This window comes from Ambystoma mexicanum, chromosome 12, assembly GCF_040938575.1.
Source record: "Ambystoma mexicanum isolate Mex_15411 chromosome 12, UKY_AmexF1_1, whole genome shotgun sequence".
NCBI lineage: Eukaryota > Metazoa > Chordata > Amphibia > Caudata > Ambystomatidae > Ambystoma > Ambystoma mexicanum.
Genome location: NC_090936.1, coordinates 19,122,983 through 19,145,464, shown reverse-complemented (window position 1 = coordinate 19,145,464; position 22,482 = coordinate 19,122,983). Strand labels below are relative to the sequence as shown.

At 46.5% G+C, this 22,482-nt stretch overlaps 1 protein-coding gene across 2 annotated transcripts; it reads left to right on the top strand.

Moving 5' to 3' along the window:
• The first annotated feature begins 30 nt into the window (after positions 1-30).
• MEIG1 (meiosis/spermiogenesis associated 1) lies at positions 31-22,053 on the top strand. Of its 2 annotated transcripts, none has more exons than XM_069627833.1 (3): positions 31-106; positions 5,141-5,306; positions 21,845-22,053. In XM_069627833.1, exons 2-3 carry the CDS (start codon positions 5,145-5,147, stop codon positions 21,971-21,973), a joined length of 291 nt encoding a protein of 96 aa, XP_069483934.1. In that variant the 5' UTR covers positions 31-106; positions 5,141-5,144; the 3' UTR covers positions 21,974-22,053. The 2 variants fall into 2 exon arrangements, with proteins under 2 accessions (XP_069483934.1, XP_069483933.1); XM_069627832.1 differs by lacking the exon at positions 31-106 and adding an exon at positions 296-492.
• Positions 22,054-22,482: the final 429 nt, after the last annotated feature.

Below are 22,482 nucleotides of genomic sequence, written 5' to 3'. Positions count from 1 at the left end.
ACGACATGGATTCCAGGGGAGGAGTCACTCGTGAACTATCTGATTAAATCAATGCGGGCTTCATATATTGTTCCTGAAAACCTTTTGGACTAAATATCTCACTATTGTACGTTACACTCGATTTCAGTGAAAGCCTTTATCAATGTTTTTAATGCGCGCCGTGTCCAGGGAAATATATGTAAATGGGGGACCTGTGCAGAGGGGCGCGAGCGGTTGCTGTTGCTCCTCTGCCTCCCGAGGCGGGCTGTCAGCGCGATGGCACCGCGGGGCTCGCGCTCGCCGCCGCCGCGTCACCGGTTGCTATGGCGACGGCTGTCAACGGCTGCCGGGCAACTGTCGGAGGAACGGTTTCACCGGAGCAGGAGGGCCCACACGCACACACACGTGCCCTAGTCACTCCCGGGGCCCCTAACCTGCTGCCCCCAAGTCAAAGGAAGGGGACCAGAAGCCTGAGACCGGAGGGGAGACGGCGGGCGCGCCACCGGGCACACGGTGAGTCAGTCGGTGCCCCCGCGGGCCTCCGCAGCGTGCCCGGGTAACACCCAGGGAAGTGCTCCCCAGGTGTGTGTACTGGAGAGCACCGTGTGTAGCGCCACCGGCGTCGCCCGCCTCGAAGCGCTGTGCGCGATGCACGCCCTTCTGTCCGCGCAGGGATGTGAGTGACAGGAGCTGCACAACGCGTGCAAACGATTACTGCCAAATCGGGGGCCACCCCCCCCCCTCTCAGCGAGTAAGAAATGATGCGGTGTATGCATGTGGGGATGCCGAGCCGGCTAGACGCGTGCATCCCCCATGCACCTGGCGTTAATCATGTGTCACCTGCCATGCAATGCCTTTTTGTTGTTGCAAATCGTAGTTGTGCATGCAACAGCCCAGCCCCCTGCAGCAGACTGCGGAAAAGCTGACGTGGGTGCTAGAGGGAGGATGCACATGTGAACAATATTGCACCAGTCCCAGCATGGACAGTGGAACGCCCTCGAGGTGTAGTGGCTTTATACCATCTGCAGAACCAAGGAGAGGGCAAGACATATAGGTATGCGCCCGAGGCAAGGTCCTCTTTTACTGACTTCTACTAAGCAGAGCAGGTACGGGCCACAGGACGCTGGTTCTGCCCCAGGCGCCTTCCAACTGCTTCTATGCCCCAATAGGCACCAACGTAGTCCTCCTGATTAGCTGAAGATGAGGAGAGACAGCTACGGGGGTAGTCAGGATAAGCACACGACAGGGGAGAACTGGGCGTGCGTGCATGCATCCTACTAGAGGAGAAGCCCGTGTAGACCAGCTGAAGGTCCCAACTGACCTCCCTTTCTGTACATCGAGGGAAGAGTTTCCTAACTCAGAGACTCTTGGGATTCACAGTAACTCTCTTCACCCTGTGAGAGTTAATAAACCCTAAACTGCCCATTCTGTGTCTCAATTATTTTTCTTGCCTTAACATTGTCAATCACAGACCTCCCTATCCAACCTGGTTACATTATTATATTGGGGTTTGGCAACACCTGAAATGGAGAAACCTGTGTGGTCATGTAGGGAATTGTAACACATTTCCTTTTACAGCCTGGATCCAACCTGACCCCATGCTCAAGAGATCCTGCTGCCATCCATTAACTTGTGCTTCAATCAAGAGACCCGTCACTTTGAGGAAGATAATGGAACGTTTTCTAGTCGATCATCGCATTCTCAGTGAGACATTCCTCCACCTTAAGATCGTGTACCCTTATCAAGCCCATTTTTGGGAAACCCATCTCACCGGAACACTGACTGATGCAATCTTAAAAGCTATTTGCTACATATGTCATGTAACACCCCGCCCCCCTCCCTCCGCAAGCCACCTGCAATATAAATCTATGAGGACCATTACATAAGCGCACAGGTCCCCTGAAGTTGAACGGACCCACAAGGTCAAAGGCTACCTCTGTGGTTCATGCCAGAACTCCAATAGTCTTTCCTGGTGAGAGCCTTTGCTTTGAAGACACATAGGTAGCCCTCATGACCTACGCTTATGATCCTCGTATGCAGGGATTGTGTAACAATTAACCTGTTCGCCGACCAACCTTTTGTCGTGGTGAATCATTTCAACCTTAACTCTTCTGAACAGCATAAAGTCAGAGCCTTCCTCACTGCTGTTTCGCCAATCATTTCAGATATTCATCCTGAACTGTGCATATAGTCGTTGGCATATCATCCATTCCAATCATTGTCCAGCTCACACTTCATCCCTGTGACTGCTTCTTTTGCTTCTGTTTGTTAATCATAATCGTCATCACTGGAGTCTCCGCAGGATTCTGTTAGCGGGCATGGACCACCTGAGTTTCTCATGCACGTGTTCCACAAGAAATGCAATCCTCTAAGCGCTGTAATCCACCTGACAGTACTCCAGGACACCCAATCAACCCCCTTCTTGTTAAAAATGGATACTATGGCTTACGGTTGCAGCAAACAATGACAAGCCGGCCCCACACATGTACTCGTTTGCATGGGCAACAGTCATGCTAGAGGTAGAATGCCTCTGCTGGGCTGCCTTCAGAACCCTTGATGCAAAAGCCATAGTTCTTAACCTATTCACACCTTCTTGCATCAGGACAGCCCCTAGGCCATTCTCGCTAGCGTTGGTGTATAAAACAGCTGTCAGATTTTCCTTGGAGCATTATTGATGTCCTCTTTGTTTGAATTCTGTCTCGCATTCCTCGACCCAGGCAAAGTTTTCATATTTTCGTGTTCGTCGCCCAAGAAACATAGCCTTTCCTGCTGGTTGCTTAATGCATTTTTAGTTGCACTCTACCGGTCTCACAAAGGAGGACTTCTTCCATGTACTGTAACGTCGGGGCATATTCAAAACTGCTTTCACTTTTAGGGAGATTTTTTTTAAGCCCTATGGGAAGGGCTTTAGACATGTCTTCATTGCTTGGGTACCAGGGATTCCCTTAAGTTTCACCAGACTCTCTTAGTGGTCGAGTGGCAGAGCACCCCCAGCCTTAAATCTCTGGAGGCGAGACAGTGGTAAACGGGTGCAGTACACACTTTTCACAAATACCCAAGGAGAGATTGTCCACACACAGTTCTGTATAGTGGAAAAGTCAAGAGATAAAACACTCCACTCATAGGTAAATAAACTTCACATCACAAATGTGCAACACTTTATCAGGTACGTTTTCAAGAGTTATCAAGTTTTTCCTAAAGGAGGAAATGCAGTCACTGACAAGTGGCATGACTTTTACCATCTAGAGCAGTGAATAAATCGTTTTAAAGAGGCCAAGAGCAACACGTTTTGGCAGAAAGGTTTCCCTTTGGCAAATATGTCCAGATTCACAGTTTCTGGAGTCCTGGTGGAGTTTAGGCCACAGAAGACCCTTGGTGAAACAGTCACCTCCAGTTGGAGATCCAGCTGAGTTAAGTACTTGTCAGCAGTGCCAGGGTGCCAGGAGAGCAAACCCCTGGGCCCAAGGTGCAGTTCATAAGTTTCCAGAGAGGTCATTTTGCACATTGGCTGTAGTAGGTGGCCCGCCATGGACATCCGGCAGACCGCCATAGTACTATGACCGTCAGCACTCGACGGGCCCAGTGCCTGTGGGGCTTGGGGCCTGCTCTGGACATCCAGCAGGCCCTATATTGCTATGGGACGCCAGCACCATCTGGTGGGAGCAGCGAGTGCCATACCCTTGACAATGCAGACCTCTGCCACCGAGCTGGCACGAGGGTCCCACGGCAGCAGGGCATGCAGGCCGGTGCCCCCACGTGTAGGCCTGCAGGCCTACATAAATGAGACATGGGGTCTCATTACACGGTAGGAGGTAACCATGGTGCTATTAGCGCCATGGCTACCCTTTACCGCCTTCTGGGTCTGGGTAGGCGATATGGGGACTTACCGGGACATTCCGACTCTGGAGGACCCGGTAAATCCCCATGCCAATTACCATTCCCCATTCCCATTCGAGCCCCCATAGGGCTCAATGGGAATGGGGAAGAGTACCGTTATTAGCTCTGAAGTCCCTCAGCGAGTCCAGTCCTTAACGTGTGGTCTGACCACACGTTAAGGACGGGACCCACTGAGGGACCTCGTAGTAGGGCGGTAAGGGATTACCGGCACTGGTGCCCTTACCTGTGCCGGTAATCCCTTACCGCCTATCGTGTAATGAGGCCCACAGACTCGGTAGTTCCTCTTCTGGAGTCTGCCCCCGTTCTGCTGCAAGTGTCTGCAGAGGCTCCTTTTTATTAGCTTTGGCCATGACACAGTCATGGCCCATGTTAAAAGGGCAATACACAAGGGAGGGACACATTCCCTTAAAAGGGCAACACACGTGGGAGGGTCACCCACCACACTCCTTTTCCATAACAAAACAAACAAATGTTACTAAAACACAAACAATCGCCTCCCCCTTTACAGAATGACATTACTTGGGCTACTTCAACATCGTAGGATCAACAACAAATAGGATATGCCACGGCTACACACATGAGCTCACATAGTCATGGACATACTACACATCTTAACGCACTCAACACATTTCCCAATATGGCTTAGTTATTGGATATTTCTTTAACAGTCATCAGAGAAGACCCAGGCGTATCAAAGACTTGGACACATCCTTCATGAAGGGTATTCCCAGAGAGGTCCATCCTCTGTTCTATGTCAGTAGTCATCCCTAAACGAGGGAGTGGACCGGCATCAGGATCCTGCAAACAGCCAGTGTCAACCTTATTGGTAGACGTGTATAATCCTACTTCCCGCAGTCTCGGGTTCCTACTTGCACTCAGTGCCAGAACCTGAGCCAAGCGAGAATTCCTGGGTTGGGGTCGGAGGGGGGCGTCTAGTGAACAGGCAGCATTGAGGGGGAGATTGACGAAGGGGAGGAATTTATACACACTTTACCAACATTGGCTCCAGTGATGGTAGTATTAGACAAACTATCAGTACAGCTGGCTGCCGGTAAAATAAATATTCAATTTAATTAATAAAATAATATTGGTGAGTCATGAAAATATTCCAGCTCATTCTTCAAACTTGTTTAGAGTGTATATTTTTCTTGTAATTTAAAAATGTATTTATATTACCACATAAAAGTGTTTCTTAATCCTGTTTTGCATTACACATTGTTTTAGGCTGCTTGGATTTTTCTCATTAAATCGGTTGTAATTTCAGGAACATGTCTGATGAAGATATTGGCGCGACGGGTGAATCTGATCACAAACCAAAATCAATGAGCCGTGCAAAGCAATGGTCGGATGAGATAGAAAATCTATACAGGTTCCAGCAGGCTGGGTATCGAGATGAAATTGAATATAAACGCGTGAAGCAAGTAGAAATGGTAAGCATAACACAATGCTTTGTAAAGCATGAACATTCAGTGCACGTTCTTTGATAGTATTGCCAAGGGCGTTTCCCGCTATAGTGGCCGATGGCGATGATCACATCCTGGAGAAAACAAAGTTATACATTGAAATGCTTAACCACTGGGAATGTCTCTGGCATGGATTTAGTCTTCTGGCATTGTCAAATCCACGTGTTTAGGTTATAAACTAGCTTCCAATTCATGCATCCCAAACTAATAGTCCATCAACAAATTATATCCTTATCAACCGAATGTCTAGATTGTGTGGCTCAACTTTGCTTCCTTGGGAGTCACGATGGATGGCTGCTATGTGAAAATGTGTAGGTTGGACTCCCCGGACTTGCATCTCTGTCCTTTCCCTGATAATAAAGGCTCCACACAATCAATTAAATGCGGTCAAAAGTACCACCCTCATCCTGCGGCAAGAAGAATCGTATGATCTCTAAGACAGGGGCCTCTGGTGGGATAAAGGCAGCCTCTGGAAAAGGCAAGATTGTGATGATCTGGGGTGCATTGTTATGTTATGAGGATATATACTGGGCTGCTCTGGCGTTTGCATGGTCTCTAGGCTCTCAAGTGGATCTGAAAGGGAAAATTGAGGTGCAGCCGTGGGCGGGGGGTGGCGACAAGGAATGAAGAGACTGACCAAGTGGTCTCATAGTGGTTACTATAGACTTTTATTAAATAAAAAAAAAGATCTATCCCGTACACTAAGGGGATTTTCCGACATAAACTATAGAAATGTGGGTGCTCGTCAGGAAGTCTGTGTGAGTCAAAAACAAAAAGGCACCATCCCAGTCACAAATGCTCCTACTCTATCCCTGTCCCTGCCAAAACAACACCATACAGTCCAGCTACTGTTTGTATTCCAGGAGAATGACTCCTGTGTGACAGGCATGGTATCAAGAGAGACACAGACACAAGAAATAACAGTTCAGTTTGAAAACCTTTATTAAAGATGTTCGGGTTGGTGTCATTTTTCATAAATGGTAGCAGACGCTCCTCTCCAGAAAGAACATGGCATGATAACCTGTTCTGAGATGAGTTTGCAGCCATCTGCTTTTTGCTCACTGTACCTTTCACAGATGGGAAATATCCATTTGCATGTCCGTCTTTGTCCCACCCACATGGGCAGTCCAGCACCGAAATGCTATGGCAATTCCTTTCTGAACAAGAGTACCAACAGCAACCCCATACACGTGTTCAGCCTTGTTGGGCCTCATCAGTGAGATGGAGCTGCGCCTCTCTGAGCACAGTGAGCAGTGAACCCACGTCTGGGTTACCCCAGGTAACTCAGGGTGACCAACCCCAAGTTCCTTGTTGGTGTAATGCCTAACTTGCCCTATCTCTAATTTGGGTTTTCTCTCAACTGATGTTTCTAAGGATAGTTGAGATCTGCAAGTCTAAAAAAAAACAGTCTGTCTCAAACCTATGCTTGCTCTCACTCTGGAAACAACTGTTGTGCGAGGTTTCTTCAAAAGGAAAATAGTGTCCCAAAGAAATATATCCAAAACTGGATTCAGGTGGACTTCTTGCCAGGATTGGCGCTGCCAGTACACAAAAATAGTTCAACTTAAATATGCCAGTGGAGTTCTCCAGACAAGGTTCTGTTAGCATCGAAAACATTTGGAGGCAAGATTTCTGTAGTCTCAAAACAACTTGGTTCGCAAAAACACTTGTGTTCGCTTGGGCTCCCTTCCCCAAGCTTGGTATACAGTTCCTTTAGGTCTCTCTGGGTTCCCTTCCCCAAGAACAGGCCCACCTTGTTTCAACAGGATTTGCAGTTTTTTTTAGGCCTCTCAGGATTCCATTCCCCAAGCTTGGGCTCCCATGGTTTCAACATTTCACAATTCTAAAATCCGCCTTGGGCCTCTCAGGGTTCCCTTCCCCAAGTCTAGGCCTCTCTGGTTGAAGATTCACCACATTGTTCACCAAAACACAAAAGCTCAGCTTCCCGGATTTTACTCTTACAACACAATCCTTTCTCTGAAGCTCAAACAGGGCCTCATCACAAGTTGGGCAGTAGCCCTTTAATGTTTAGTTTAAACTAAACATTAAAGGGCTACTGCCCAACTTGTGATGAGGCCCTGTTTGAGCTTCAGAGAAAGGATTGTGTTGTCAGAGTAATGCGGCAGTAACTCTATTACCGCTGCATTCAAGGGTCCGCCCAATCATGAGTTGGGAGGAAAATGTGAATTTTACCTTCAGCTTTTTGCTGAAGGTAAAAAACAGCATTTTCCACCTGTTTTACGGCGTTAAAGCACCACCCCAAACCTTTTGGGTCCAATGGACCAAATGGGAATAAGGACATACCGCGCCCACCCTGCAACTCTGGATTGTAAGGAACTCATGGTGGCAACAGTAAAGAACGATACACGTGATCACAGTTCAAGGGTGTTTATTAAACTGTATGTAGGTTAGAAAAATGCCTAATCTAAACCTAAATCTAAGATGGGAGCAAGCTTCGACCATCAAATGAAAATAAGGCCGTCCTTGTGGTTTCTTGTCAAAATAAATGGCCTATACTTAAAAAAAACGTATTGCCAAATCCTTACAAGTAAATATAGAAGGAGTGTGGGATAGGGTTTTCAATGGAAAGAAGTGTTCACGAATGATAAGTCAGGATGTGTTTGCCGGGGGTCTCCCTTCCCCACGTTTTGAGCACGGGATAAGGTGGGCCTCCGGAGCGTAGCACACACTCGAGCCTTCCCAGCACGAGTCAACAGTTCCGTTTCCACTATCAGGTTCTCAAGGACCAAGTCTCTTTACTCTCAAAGGTCTCTTGCCTTCAGGGGCCTGATGTCTCTGTAAATGAAATAAAAGTTCTTCCAATTGTAGGTTGGGTGAGGGCTTCACCCTTGGGTCCCCCTCTTCCAGGTGCAGACCCCTCAAAGTCGTATTCAACAAATCACTAAACAGTTCCTTACTCAATGAACTTTGGATGCTGACTTGTTCACGCTTGGATCTCTCTCGGCCGGGTTCGGACCCCAAATGACAAGGGGAACAATTCACTTCTCCTTGTCTTGCAATACTTCTTGCTTTCACGCATCTTAATGTCTCTTTGAACAGTTCCTCAGGGTTCATTAGTCTGTTGTCTTTCTTATCGTGAGAAAGTGTTTGTGTCTGAGAAGGGGAGAGGTAGAGTTTCTAAGTGTTCTGCGTGGTAGGATGGGGAAAAAGTGCTATATGGCATTATAGCTTTTGTACCAGGGGTTTGATAAACTTGGAAGGGTGAGATTGATAGGATTTGTGAGACAGACTGGAATGACCGGGATTACTATCTTGAAATAAACAAGGGGGATTGTGGAAACGGTAGTTTTGTCCTAGTAGACTGGGTGTTCGGAAAAGAATAACCAGAAGGACGTGGAGACGAAGGATGGGGAGCATTTTAGTGGAAAACATGAAAACAAGGATTCTGGGAGTTGTGGGTTTTAAGTGCAACAGGGTTTGGGCTCCTAGGGTCTCTATCAGATGGTTGTATACGAATTGTTCGTTTTATAACTGTTCGAATTACAATTGACCTTTTCACAATTGACCGAATTGTGAAGGTCAATTGTAACATATGTGGGGGAAACCCCCCACCCAACACCAAACCCCCCAAAACCCATATATATATATATATATATATATATGGTCAATTGTGACCCTTTAAATTCGGTCAATTGTTCATTCAAACAATTTTAAACGAACAATTTGGTTAATACCTATCAGATATGGAGGGTTTGTTGTATTTGAATAAGGAAGATCTTTTAGGTGAAAGGGAGGTTGAGTTGGTGCTAGTCTTCCTCATCCCTTTCTTCGGCATAATACTGCATCTCACCTTGGATATTCCCCCAAGCATAAGCACTGGCTCCTCTACGCAGGAGATCCTCCCTCGCTCGTCCACCCCCAGGGTTGAAATCTCAGAGCGCCAGCCCATCCCAGGCCACCTGAATAAGAGACTCCTGACGTCTACCTGGGAGAATACACTCTGGTTGCTCACTGGATAACTCGCAAATTTCGCCGGGCCAAGTTGCGTTAACGCTAATTGCATTGTGCAGTATCCCGGCGCAATTATCACTGGGATACTGCCCAACTTGTGATGAGGCCCACAGTCTTTTACAACACTTTGAGGATTTTGCTCCCACTTCACCTTCATTGTTGCTCCCCCTTTTGGAACAGTCTTCTACAACACTTTGGGGATTTTGCTTAACCTTCAGTGTATCTCCCCTTGGACCACACCACAAGTGGTGCTGTTTGTATCCTCCTTTCAGCGTGGGGCATGTAACAAAGACTTTCGAGAACGCATAGCTTTGCTTTCCCCTATGCACAACCACTCTGCTACTTAGCCCCCACCCTCCTCTTCTTTCTCTCTTGTAACTCTGTGTCACTCTTACTGTTTGCCTTTTGTTCTACGTGCCGCTTGCATGCTTTTATCACTGTCCTTTTCTTTAGTGCCACTTGCACTCTTCTGCCTTTTCCTTTCGTGCTGCTTGCACACTTTGCTTTCTTTGTTGCTTTTTCCTTTGTGCCACTTGCACGCTTTACTTTCTTTGTTTTGTCTTTCACTCGTGCTGTTCATACACTTTTCGTTCTGTCTCTTCTTTCAATGCCTCTTAGACACTCTTCTTTCTGTGCTTTCTTTCCGTGCCTCTTGCACACGCTTCTTACTTTACTTTCGTTCGCACTGATCGTGCTCTTTAATTGCTTTCCTTTCAACCTCCCGCCTCAGCATCACACGCGTACCGGGTTTCTTTGCACACAGAAAAGCACTGGTTAACGCAAAGTGATCGGGAGGGATTGGCTGCTTCAATACTGAGATCAATGTCTCACCACCTGCCCCCCAGACATGCCTGGGAACTGGACTCCTCCCAGATGGAACAAGCATCTACCGGGCCATGGTCCACCAGACTGCATATACCCCAAACTGGCTCCTTGGAGACACAGCTTCCTCGCCACGCTGCAACCCTACCAAAACACTGAGTCAGCGTCTCAGCGTCCTGCTCTCTTCTGGACTCCTCAGGGTATCACTTTTGCAGCTTCCATGGCCCGCTCAGTATCCACAGACTGCTCAACTTCTGTAGCAAAAACTGGATTCGGGACAAGTAGGGAACCCCTGCTGGACCCAGCCACGCAGCCTCCCTTCTGCTCTCCTAACTGCTGCTTCTGGCACTGCTGAAGGCCCCACCTTCTATACACCTTAGCCCCTTTAAGGGGTTTTAGGTGTGAGTCGTTGGCCTCCCTTGCCTGACTCTCCTTGTGCCAATTAGTGTGACATTCCTGACTCTTAGCACCCCTTTTCGCCTGGTGTGTGTGTGTGTGTGTGTGTGTGAGATCCACTGCCTGACCTCAATAAAGGGACATGTTGGTGGTGTACTGCAGTGTAACCTTTTTAGTCATCTTCCTCCTCTCAGTACTATAGGCACTTCTCCCAAAGGTAATATTCATTACTCTCTGGCCTCTTCCTTGTCTCAGTATGTGTTGGAAATGGGGAGGAGGAACGGGAACGGGATAGGACTGGTAATATCCCATAAAGGCTGAAGGAAAGTAAGGTGATGGATAATTGGGACAAAGAGGATACCATGTCTCACCGTCCGGCATTCTCTTCCGAATCCCCCATAGACAGTCTACTCAGGTGTTCCTCCCTCGCTTGTCAACCCACAGGGTCAGGATCCAAAAGCAATGACCTTCCCAGGCCACCTGCACAATGGATCGCCAGGGAGTAGGTGTGAGAATGCCATCAGGTTTCTCATGCTCCCTTCTCTGGGATGCAAAGCGTCAAAACGCCTCTCAGGTTGTTAAAAGCAAAGGCTCCATAAAAGTTTGATTTCTCTGTAACCCAACAGAAAATCAAAAAGTAAAATAAAGTTCTTGTGGGGCTAGGAGAATGATTCCCTTCTCCTAGCTGGTTCCCCAATGTAGTTCACAGTTTTTAACCAGGTTTGTAGTTCCCTTATGGTGGTTTTTGCAATCTCTTGGTTTTGCACCTCTTGCCCTGCCCCCACTGGGACCATTAAGCCATTCCTGGATGCCCTTTTGACTTTCCAGTATCACCCTTTTGTGGAATTGACTTGAGAACTATATCACAAAATGGTTTACAGTTTTCTCAATTTATTTATGGTCTATAGTCTTCCCGGCCCCCTCCCGGACATGTACGTGTTCCCGTTACTTCTATCTGGGAACTCTTCACCGGTTTCACCAAGGGTGGTGGGTTTGCTTTTCCTAATTCAACTTCTTCCTTTAATAGTCCTCTGTGTCTCGCCTCTTTCCACGACTCGTTGTTATGGACCGCCTTGGCATAGCTGTCGGACCCCTCACTCCCGCCGTGACAGGTCATGCCTCCTCCACAGTCTCGCCATCTCCTTATAATCACCTACCCGCTTCGGCCATAGGCTACGGTAGGTGGTCTCAGCACCATTGCCGGACCATCCGCTCCACCCTCTACAGGTCGTGCCACCACCTCTGTCTCTGCAGGTTTATCACACTGGTTCTTAACTGACTCGCAAGACACTTCTCTGGCGTCCCGCTATTCCTCTTCTCAGCCGTGGAGACAAGCCTCGTTGCAGTCCCCCTGCATCAGCTTTCCAGGTTTCGCTGCGGCCTCCTCGGTCGCCTGGTTCTTGTTCTGGTCATATCACAGCTTCAAGCTTGCCAGACCGCATAGGTCATTGCCGGATAGGTCAGAGGATGACGAAGAACACAATCCTTCTTTGCTGTTCAGTTTAAATAGCAGGGATGGCCCCAGCATAACGTCTTTCCAATTGACAGCAGCTGTTCTAGCCTTCGTCCCGCTCAAATGTAATTTTTGAGCACTTCTTTGTCTCAATACCTATGTCAACGGGAGGGTTTGATGGCTTACAATACCACATGGTTTCAAAGGTAAACCTATGTTGAAAGGATTTGGGCGTTATTGTCCGCCTATGTGGTTGGGTTTTACAGGGACTGTGCATCACAATTATGTCCTTATCCCCAGGAGAGGAGTCCCTCTCCATGAGATCCTCCCACATGTTGGCACCCTTAGGGGGACTATTGGTTAGCTGCCTCACCTCCCTAGCCTCATGGAAAGGATTTCTCCACTGGGGCGAAGGGACTCCATCTGAAGGATCGTCACATGGAGGTTAGAGGAAGATGGGAAAAAGACAAGGTGTTGTGCTTAACTGTTGATATGTGTAGAGCAGGAGCAGCTGGCGCCTGTGTGGATGTGTTTTTCTGCGTGAATAGTGAATTTATACACCAGAAGTGTTTTGTTGCCAGTTTGGAGATCCCAAGTGTCTGACTCATCAGGATGCTTTGGTCAGTGTGTGAGGCTTGCATGTTGGTTGGATAGATGTTGAGTTCTGACTGTTTTGGTAATGGGAGACGGTTATGGTCAGCCATTTGTGTTTTTGAGTTGGTGAGCTTGTGGTGAGTGAGGGTGGTTGAAATGTGAGATGGTTAGCAGGTTCTGTTCCTTCCGGTGGTTTACAAAGTTGGTTTTCACATGGTAGTATTATTCCCCACGGGTGTTGGGCGTGGAGAGATTTTGAGTGTGGGTTCTTTACCTTTACTCTGGTTTTAGGTGACAACTGCAAGAAATAATTGTTGATGTGTTTAATGGGTTGCGTCTGTATGGCATGTTGGTCCTGGTCCATATGCACTTATTTCTCTTTCATTTTGTTGTTTGTTTCTTTCCGGTGTTCTTCATGGTGTGATGTACAGTCAGTAGTAACTTTTTCTCGTCCAAGGGCATAAAAGTGCAAATAAAACACAATACAGTACAATTACAATAAAAACATAGCCTCAATAACGTATTGAAATTAACTATTACTGATAACACATCAGATTAAAAATCTAAGGTGTTAAAAATCCTAACTATATTTTTTCAAACCCAATGTTCCTTCGACAAATTCGTCAATACCAAGAAACACAACAAGGCAATGTCAACTGGTTTACCATATTGGAATGAATCCATCTCCTATAAAGAAGACCATGTGCATTAGGCTATCTCGGCCTAGATAAAGTGCATGTCCAGAACATTATTTTGGTGAGCAGGAGAAGGGATCCTTCATAGAAGGCTATATTTGCAATGAGCATGCGTCTCAGCTATTAACTTTACCAACGTACTAATGCAAGTACCTATACTGTGAGTAGTACAGTACTAGTTTTATTGTGAGCCCTCTAGCGCTGTGGGAGGGGTAGGAATTCTTAAATGTTTTGATCCTATGTTCCAAGCCCTAATCAAGTATGTTCAGTGGATTTTCACAAACCTAGAGTGCCCTTAATATTGCGCGCTAGGCGCATGAACAGTAGGGGTTTTTGAACGTGCCCTCGCTCCTTTTGTATGTGGGTCAAATAAAAAATGTGCACTATCTTCTCTAGCTGACGAGCAAGCGCGACACACATCAGTAACCATTGTAAGATCTTGCTCACCCCTGATAACTTGCATTAGACTAGGGGGCGAATGGATGGAATCTAGCCCATCCACTACATCTAATCCACCCCTGAGACCCCTATCTGCATCGTTAATGTTCGATCGAATGGAGTTACTCACCGAGGGTGTACAATTAGTACACCTCCTTCAAATGTGTTCTTGGTGAGCAGGTCTGAGGGGTCTATCTAGTGGTTGATATGTACTCCTGGTGGGGTATGTCCTCATCTCAATGTTACTTTGTGGAGGTGGCAACGATCTATATTCAATACCCACGAGCCCTTGTGCCACCTGGGCTTTCTTTAATTCTATCCTGACATAGCCAACAGTTTTAGCCCCTTGACACAAACCTCTAGTGCAATTCGAAATGTCTTCCCTTATTACAGACATACCCCCACAGACGAAGCACAGCCAATGAATGCATTTATTAGTTAGGCCCTCCCTTGTTTCCACTTGATTCAGGCCGAGTCTGGGCACTTTGTACAAAATAATTGAATGATTAACGGGGACAGCGGGACCCAGACTGAGCAGATGCTGGTGGCTTATGCTGTGAAATATGTCCAGAAGCATGGTCAGAACTATGACTTCTACCCTTGCCGTATTGCCACTCCTGGGTGCCCTCAGAGTATTCAGATGCATCTTTTTCGTGACTGCCCGGGACTGTACAATTCCTGAATCTTGTTCTATTCTGCTGGGCATCCCCCCACTGCCCTCCCCCCTATGCAGCATTATATCCATGATGGGTTGAATTGTGTGGGGTGGTATATTTGCAGTTGGTCTACCAGTAGTTTCGGTGTTGGTGCAATGCTGTTCAACGGGATTCGCTAGTCTTGGAGATTGGCAGAGGTATAACTGCATCAGCCTTCTTGTTAATGGGGGTTGGCCATTTAATTACTCTAGATGGCCGAGTCTGTGTTGGCAAAGCCGTCACTGTGGATAATGTGCATTGTGTACATGCTGATCCAATAGTCGTCAACTCTTTAATTTCTTCCGTTAAAGTAACAATCAGTTTCTTTAGTAATAGCATCTCTTCCAAAATAGTGACACATTTACACTCGCTAGCAGCCGTGTGTAAACCAGCCTAGCTTGATGTAGTTCTAATATCCACAGAGCTGCCATAGCCTGAGATGTTATGGATGCTCTAGTGTCGAATACTGATGGTGCAGTTACAACTGACCGAGTGATACTCTCCTATCCCATGCCAGGGGGATTTGGAGGAATTGCAGTATTCTTAGTTGGGGCGTTCATCTGCTCATCAAATAGTGGAAGAAATCTGTTGGAAGTAGTAACCGCATATTCTACTTCTTTGCTGGTGATAGCAGGAATGACATGGGCAGGGGTAGCGGTGGGACATATGAAATGCCTGCCAGGGACTGTAAGTTAGAGATGCAAAGTAAGCCAGATTTGTTGTTAACTTCACGACGGGCTGGGCATCAACAGGAGACAGCAGGACAGACTGGACATTACAGTTAGGAGGGTGTACCAGGGCGGGTACATTATAACATTTACCAGCTTCCTGGTCCTTATGCCTTACAGTTGCAAACTTAGCCAAGGGGTCCAATGTTGCTTTATAAGTGTTAGACAAAGGAGTGGTTGTTATTCTGAACTCAGGTGACTTTGGTTTACTAAGTCCCATGCCACCAGCGATCTCCTGGGCACTCTCCACTGCCCCAACTGTGGCGCCCTAAGCCTGTGATGTTCCTTCTTGGGTGAGTGCTAGGTTGTCCCATGGCGGTGGTACTGTTAGGATGCCTCTGTGTGCCATGCTTGCCCAAAGTGTTTGTAGTTGATCTAATTTATCTTTTTAGGTAGTTTGTTCCTTGTTGAGTGTTACTTCTTTATGTTCATTCTGGTGATGCATTGGTCTGGTGGTGTCGGGTTATTGAATGCATCAACTTTATGGCTGCTGACTGTTATTTAAATTGTTTGCCACTCAGTTTGTGTGTTGCCCCCCATCTTTCTTTATCCTTGTGCCTGTGTGTGGTAAGCTAGTCCAGAGCTTTTTTGAGTAAATGAATATCCAATAGGTTTGTTCCTTGTTTGATTTTTTGGCATGTGCCAGGTTGTTTGGTAGTGGTGATGTGACATGGGCTGTGTGGCATTCTAACCCAAAATGATTGGAGTTAATGGGATTTCATTTTATGTTTGGTAGGTTTGTTCCTTTTTGGGTGTTTTACCATGTTCAGTCTGCTGAGTCGTTTGTTGGGTGCATTTTTTTGCCTTTGGTAATTTGGGAGTTGGGCCACTTCCCACCCTGGGTTTCAGTTTCATGAGGGTTGGGTGGCCAGCCAAATATCTGACTGCGGTAGGTCAAACGGTTGTCCCAAGAAAAGGGCAATGTATTTTTCTATTTTGCAATGTGCCTAGTTATGTTGCTGTGTTGGTATCCTCTTTCTTGGATTTAAGGGCGTCGCCTGTCTTCTTGCCAAACAACTCTTCTCCAACAAAAGAGCATATCCAGCGTTTTGGCTGGTACCATTGTTCACAGCAGTCCTTCACATCAGAGTAACACTGCTCCATCTGTCATTTGTTTAAACCTAGGCTTTGCAACAACTTCTTCCACAATGTTGAGGGCTGGTTTGACGCTCCTTCATTCAGTATATCTAATGCCATTTAGGAGGGTGTGGGGGACATAAACGCCACATTTTGCGATCACAATTTTGCGATAGAGCAATGGCCGACTTTACTGTGGTTGCAATAGTCACTTTTCCAAATAAGTCTGCTTTTCTGCTTTCCTGCCCTTACTGTAAGGCAGCACCGAGCATTTGGCTGATGGATTTGCTGAACAGCTCTTAAATCGCTGCATTCACCTACTCTGCTGCAGTATTTCGGCTCATCATCTGATGCTTTAAACATTCTGCTTCCATACTTCCTTTTAGGGGATGATGTGAAAATGAAGTGTGCATAGCTAGCCGCCCTGCTTTCCAAACATGATCTAGGATTGGAAGTGATGGTACACATTTCCTTTGCCGTTCCATAGATCAACTCTGAAACATTCTTTATTGGCTCGCTGAGTCTGAATATATTGCAGGTCCTAGTCCTCGTATGAGGAAATGCACCCATCTCGTCTGGTGGTGAGCTTTCAGGTGAGTATTTCAGACAGTCCATCATTTAGAGCCACTACGTCTTCCAATCATCCATGAACAGAAATCAGTATCTTGATCATCTAGTCCGTGGGGTTCCTCATCTTGGTTTTGTGAAGATCATTCTTCTTCCCTTCGTCCATATGAGCTACAGGTTCCGGTGGGGGATCCCTTCTCAAGCCTTTTGTTGATACATTGCCTGGAATGTGTGGAGGTCTGTTTTGCTTCTGGGGGACCAGCAGTTTTGGCATCAGCCGGCATGGGAAATGAATAGGATAATTCAGCTAGATAGGATCGAAGGTTTGTAGATAGATCGGGAAGAACTGTGCTTGGACTGTAGGCGGACAGTCATCTTGTGGAGCAGACGTTAGCTTAGCAGATCGAGAGGATGGACTAGATCCTGCATGTTCCTCTAAAGCCTGCTTCAAAATGTGCTCTTGCATTGACATTTGACAAGTAAGAAATGGTATGCTGTGTGCACGCAGAACAGTCTCAACAAAGTTGAAATTGCAGCCCAGTGAAGTGTTTGTCTCGCATGGTACAGCTTGCCCACCTATACGCGCCAATACAAGCAAAGTGGAGCAGATGTGCTGCTAATTTGCCTCCACCTCATACCCTTGCTGTCTGGTGTTTCTGCACCCTACGGAGACATGGAATCTTAGGGTTTCTCTAAGCAGGGCTTGGTGTGCTTGCGGACATAGATACAGCGATGGAATGTCTGCTTTTTCGGTTAGGAGATGTACGAGGCCCCAGCTGTGAGGACCTGAAGGCAGGTCCACTTACTTTTGAAGTTAAGTAGTGATGATGAGGGAAGAAACTCAGGCTGCTGCTGAGGGAGTTATCATCTTATGTCCAGAGAGTGGCAAGGCATTGTGGTAGGGACCTCGAGTGAATAGCACTGAAAGGAGTTGCCCTAGTGTTCTTTTTAAGACTATTTTTCAGAAACTAGTAAATTAGGTAATTAAAAATATTCTCCTTGCCCTTTTGTCGCTCTATGTAGGATCGTTTATTTATTTACTAATTCCTCACAAATCTGAAGAAATTTTGTGCACATTAAAATATATTATACCATTTTATATAAATGTATAAACCACTAAAATCTATTTCTCAATTTAACGTTTGAAGTTAAAACTCAGTCATTCTGTAAAGGACTATAATAAGGTACCTCGATGGAAGCCACTGTCGGAGAAGGAGGAAGAGGACTAAATGGCAGCCAATGAGGCACATAGAATGTGGGTGTAAAACCAGGAAGCTAAACTGCAACTTCATATAACAGTAAGTCCAGGGTGGCGAAAACACGAAAATGCTCATTCCTCACATCGAGATTAGCAGGTCCAATATTTTGGTGCAGTATCCTTCCAATATAGTAGTATAAGTAATTTGTATATGCTTTACTTCAAATGCACAAATTCAAGGGGAGTGTGTCCTTTATGATACTGAAAGCACTGATGCGAACCAGGCAAGACTGGTTAATAGGGCCGGGAGGATAGCTCTGGGGCAACACACTTGTCTTGGAAGCAAGACAACACTGAGCACCATGGGTTTCATACCTGTTCCTGCTGGACTTCGGCTTGAAGTGCGATATGAAAACCCAATTTATTATACATATATACATATATAGTAAGGGTGCAGAAGGAGGAGACTGACACACAGGTGGCATGGTGATTGATGTAGATTTTTATTAGCCAAGAAAATAAAGAGAAAACCTAACTTTCCCTATCTCTAAGAGGGGTTTCCCTGCCTCAGCTAAAACACTAAGGATTCTGTCAGAATGTCCTTGTAAATCAATAGTCAACCGTCCTGCATCAAAAAAGCCTACTTCTGTCCCTTATACTTAAAAGTAAACCTTCTTTGTCCAGACGAATGGCCCCCTTCTTCTGGACTTGGGATAAAAGTTCACTTCCAGACTTTGACTTCTACTTTGGGCAATGGCTCCCTTCTCCAGGTCAAATTGTCCTCATACACAAAAGTCAAAGTTCCAGCACTTCTCTTTGACAAGCATACTGCTTATCTTTTAACACTTTGTATCAGAAAGTCTTTTCAGCTTTGGTTATCAGGAGAATGACTCCCTTCTCCTGGTATCTCTTCCATTTGGTTACACAGTTCAACACCACCAGGGGGAATGTCTCCCTTCCACTGATATCTTTTCCACTTGGTTGCACAGTTCAACACCACCAGGGGGGGATGACTCCCTTCCTCTGGTATCTTTTCTGGTATCTTTTCCACTGACTCCCTTCCACTGGTATCGTTTCCACTTGGTTGCACAGTTCAACACCGCCAGGGGGAATGACTCCCTTCACCTGGTCTCTTTTCCACTTGGTTGCACAGTTCAACACCACCAGGGGGGGTGACTCCCTTCCCCTGGTCTCTTTTCCACTTGGTTGCACAGTTCAACACCACCAGGGGGGGGTGACTCCCTTCCCCTGGTCTCTTTTCCACTTGGTTGCACAGTTCAACACCACCAAGGGGGGAGGGTGGGTGACTCCCTTCCCCTGGTATCTTTTCCACCTGGTTGCACAGTTCAACACCACCAGGGGGGGTGACTCCCTTCCCCTGGTCTCTTTCCCACTTGGTTGCACAGTTCAACACCACCGGGGGGTGGGTGACTCCCTTCCCCTGGTCTCTTTTCCACTTGGTTGCACAGTTCAACACCACCAGGGGAGGGGGGGGGCTGACTCCCTTCCCCTGGTATCTTTTCCACCTGGTTGCACATTTCAACACCACCGGGGGGGGTGACTCCCTTCCCCTGGTCTTTTTCCCACTTGGTTGCTCAGTTCAACATCACCAGGGGGAATGACTCCCTTCCCCTGGCCGCTTTCAATTTAGTTTCACAATTCAACACTTTCAGTCTTCCACTTTGAGGGTCCCAGACCCAGGCTCCATCCGTCTCCAGACTTGGGTAGACTCGGTTCATTCTCCTGCCAAGTACTGCCACGAGCAAGATGGTTTGTACGTCTCTTTTCTTGTGGGTGCAGGTACCAGACCCGTATTTCTCTACTGCTTGGTTTACTTTCTTGCTAGGTATTGCCATAAAGAAAATGAATTGTGTGGATCTTCTTTTGTGGGTGCGGTCCCATACCTGGGTTTCTCTATTTCTGTTGTTAGCATTCTTAATATTTTTCTTTACCCCAGGGGTTCCCTTCTTGCCCCTGCTATGTGGGCTTTCATCTACTCTCCCCTTCTAAGTCTTCCCCGACTCTGTTGTTCCTCCACCAACCGTCCCAGCAAACCAGGTACCTTTTAGGGTTTCTGCAAGCGTGCTCGGGTTAGTCCAGGTTTTTCCTTCTTTGGATTCAGTCTTTCTGTGGCTTCCCTCGCCTTGGGCTCTACAGTTTCTGGCCCCTCGTAGACTGCGTGTCTGTGCTTGACAGCACAGTCCAGCTTTTTCATAGGTCTGGACCTCTGCTTTGCCATCTTCCAAACTGGTCCTTCATAGTCGGACCGTGTAGGGATGTCTCTCCCTTCTCACCAGCATCCTGGTCAGCAGTCTCTTCAATTTTCCACGCCTCACGACTCCTATGCTCGCGGTACCTCCAGGGATGGCTTGACAGCATGGTAACTTTTTCTTTTGTTTTTATCGTATCTGGACACAGAAAAATAGACTGTTCATTCAAGTTCTCACCATTGCTCTTCCTTGTTCTGCACCTCCTCCTCGCCCCAGTACTTGTTAAGTAGGTCTCTCTTGGGCAGTCCCTGTTCTTCCTCATCTAAGTAGTTGTTACATTTTCGGACTTACAGACATACATGGAATTATGTGATATAGAGTTGGGTTTTATGGCATAGGAAGGTGTACAGGGTGTGGGAGGGGGGGTTGACATACTGCGTTCTCCCTAGATGTCTGTCCTTAACCCCAGAGGGGGGGTGTCTCCCCGTGAGATCCTCCCGCTGTGCACCACCCCCAGGGGGACTATCGGGTAGAGGCCTCACCACCCTGGCCTCATGGGAAGGGCCTCACCACCCTGTTCTCATGGGAAGGGGTGCCCCCTTGGGGAGAAGTGATGACATCTAGGCACTAGGGATTTGTCCATATAAATCATGTAATTTCTCAATATGTGACGTTTTCAATCAAACCGTGCACTACTGGTCCTAGAGGGATTTGAAGGGAATACTTCATCATAACCTAGAATGAGTGATGGGCCACCATCCGTAAACCATACGTACATCATACGTTGTGCAGAAGATAGACGAAAGTCATTTGTTTTCCATGTGTATGACAGATTGAACATGGCCTGGGAGAGTTCTAATAAAAGACTCAGACTAGGGTACCATGGAGAAATTGAGAAAGCCATGGAGGATGAGAGAGCCATGAGGACCGTGTAGCAGTGAGTAGCAGCAGCTGCGGTTCCTCTGCTTTTCTTGTTTTCTAACCCATCAATAGTAGTATAGAAGTAAAACAGAATGCCTGGAAGTCTCTGTGAGCCCTGTTACTTGCAGTGCTTACTCTGCACTCTCCTGGGTGGAGTGCTGACCGCAGCATTCCATCCACATGAGGGCAGGTCATCAATGCATATCTGCCCCTTAAGAAAGGGAGGGCCGCGCTGTGTGATAATCACACTCAATAGACCTCTGGCATGGCTGGCTGCAGGATCCAACACTGGTATCCTGTGTGTACGCGCCTTTGCAAATTAGGGCTGATGTGCATTTGGATATGTTAGGAGGATCTCCATTACTGGAAAGTACCCCATGTAAACGAAGAGTCTGCACTGTGTGGCAGGAGTTTAAAGTTGCAAACACTTGGTGCTTGGTTTTACGTCATAACAATTAATATGTATTTGATCTGCTGATACAACCCGTTGTTTAAATTCTTTGGATTTCAAAACCACTCATCTTAACTGTGTCCTGTTCTTGATTAAACAATTCTGCTCTCTCCAAAATAGTATGAAATCCACTTCTGTAAGTAAAGCGAGTAGACTTTGCTCAAGTGGTACCGAGGAGACCATGCATGCACAGTGAGGAGAAGTTCAAATATTGATGTCATTTATTTAATGTGAGTCAACACAGCCAGCGCATTAACCGCCATTAAATGTTTTCCTGTTTCCTTGCAGGTGGACCGCTGGCCTGAGACAGGATTTGTGAAAAAACTTCAAAGGAAGGACAACACGTTTTATTACTATAATAAGCAAAGAGAATGCGAAGACAAAGAAGTTAACAAAGTAAAAGTGTATGCCTATTAATCCATGCAGCCTTGTGTATCTAAGATATGTTATCCGTTCGATTTTATACAAAATATAATTAAAACTGATTTTCTTTATTATTTTGTGTTGGACGTGTTTTATGATGTGAGAAAAAAGTAATGCATTTGTAATTGTTTCAATTCCGTTTTACAAAGCTCTTGGAGGGTGGGGGTGGAGTTAGGTGTGCATCACTTTTGTTTAAGCAGCTTGTGAGATTTCTCATTAACTCAGCATTGACAAAGCCGTTGTAAAGTAGAATTAATGTGTGTATTTCTGTGTTTCTTAAAAATCCAAAATTAGCGTTATGATGTTTATTCTCATAGCATTATCCATCAACTTAATCCTTTGGAATCAGCCCAATGTGTTACAAATAGCAGGATTTACCAGAAGAAAGCAGTAGCGTCTAATCCAAATGACAGTGACCCATGGTATTGTGATAAAGTCACATGGGGAGGCTACAGGCTGGGAGTGAAGTGACCCTGGGACTCGTAGACCTCCACTCGCTCCGC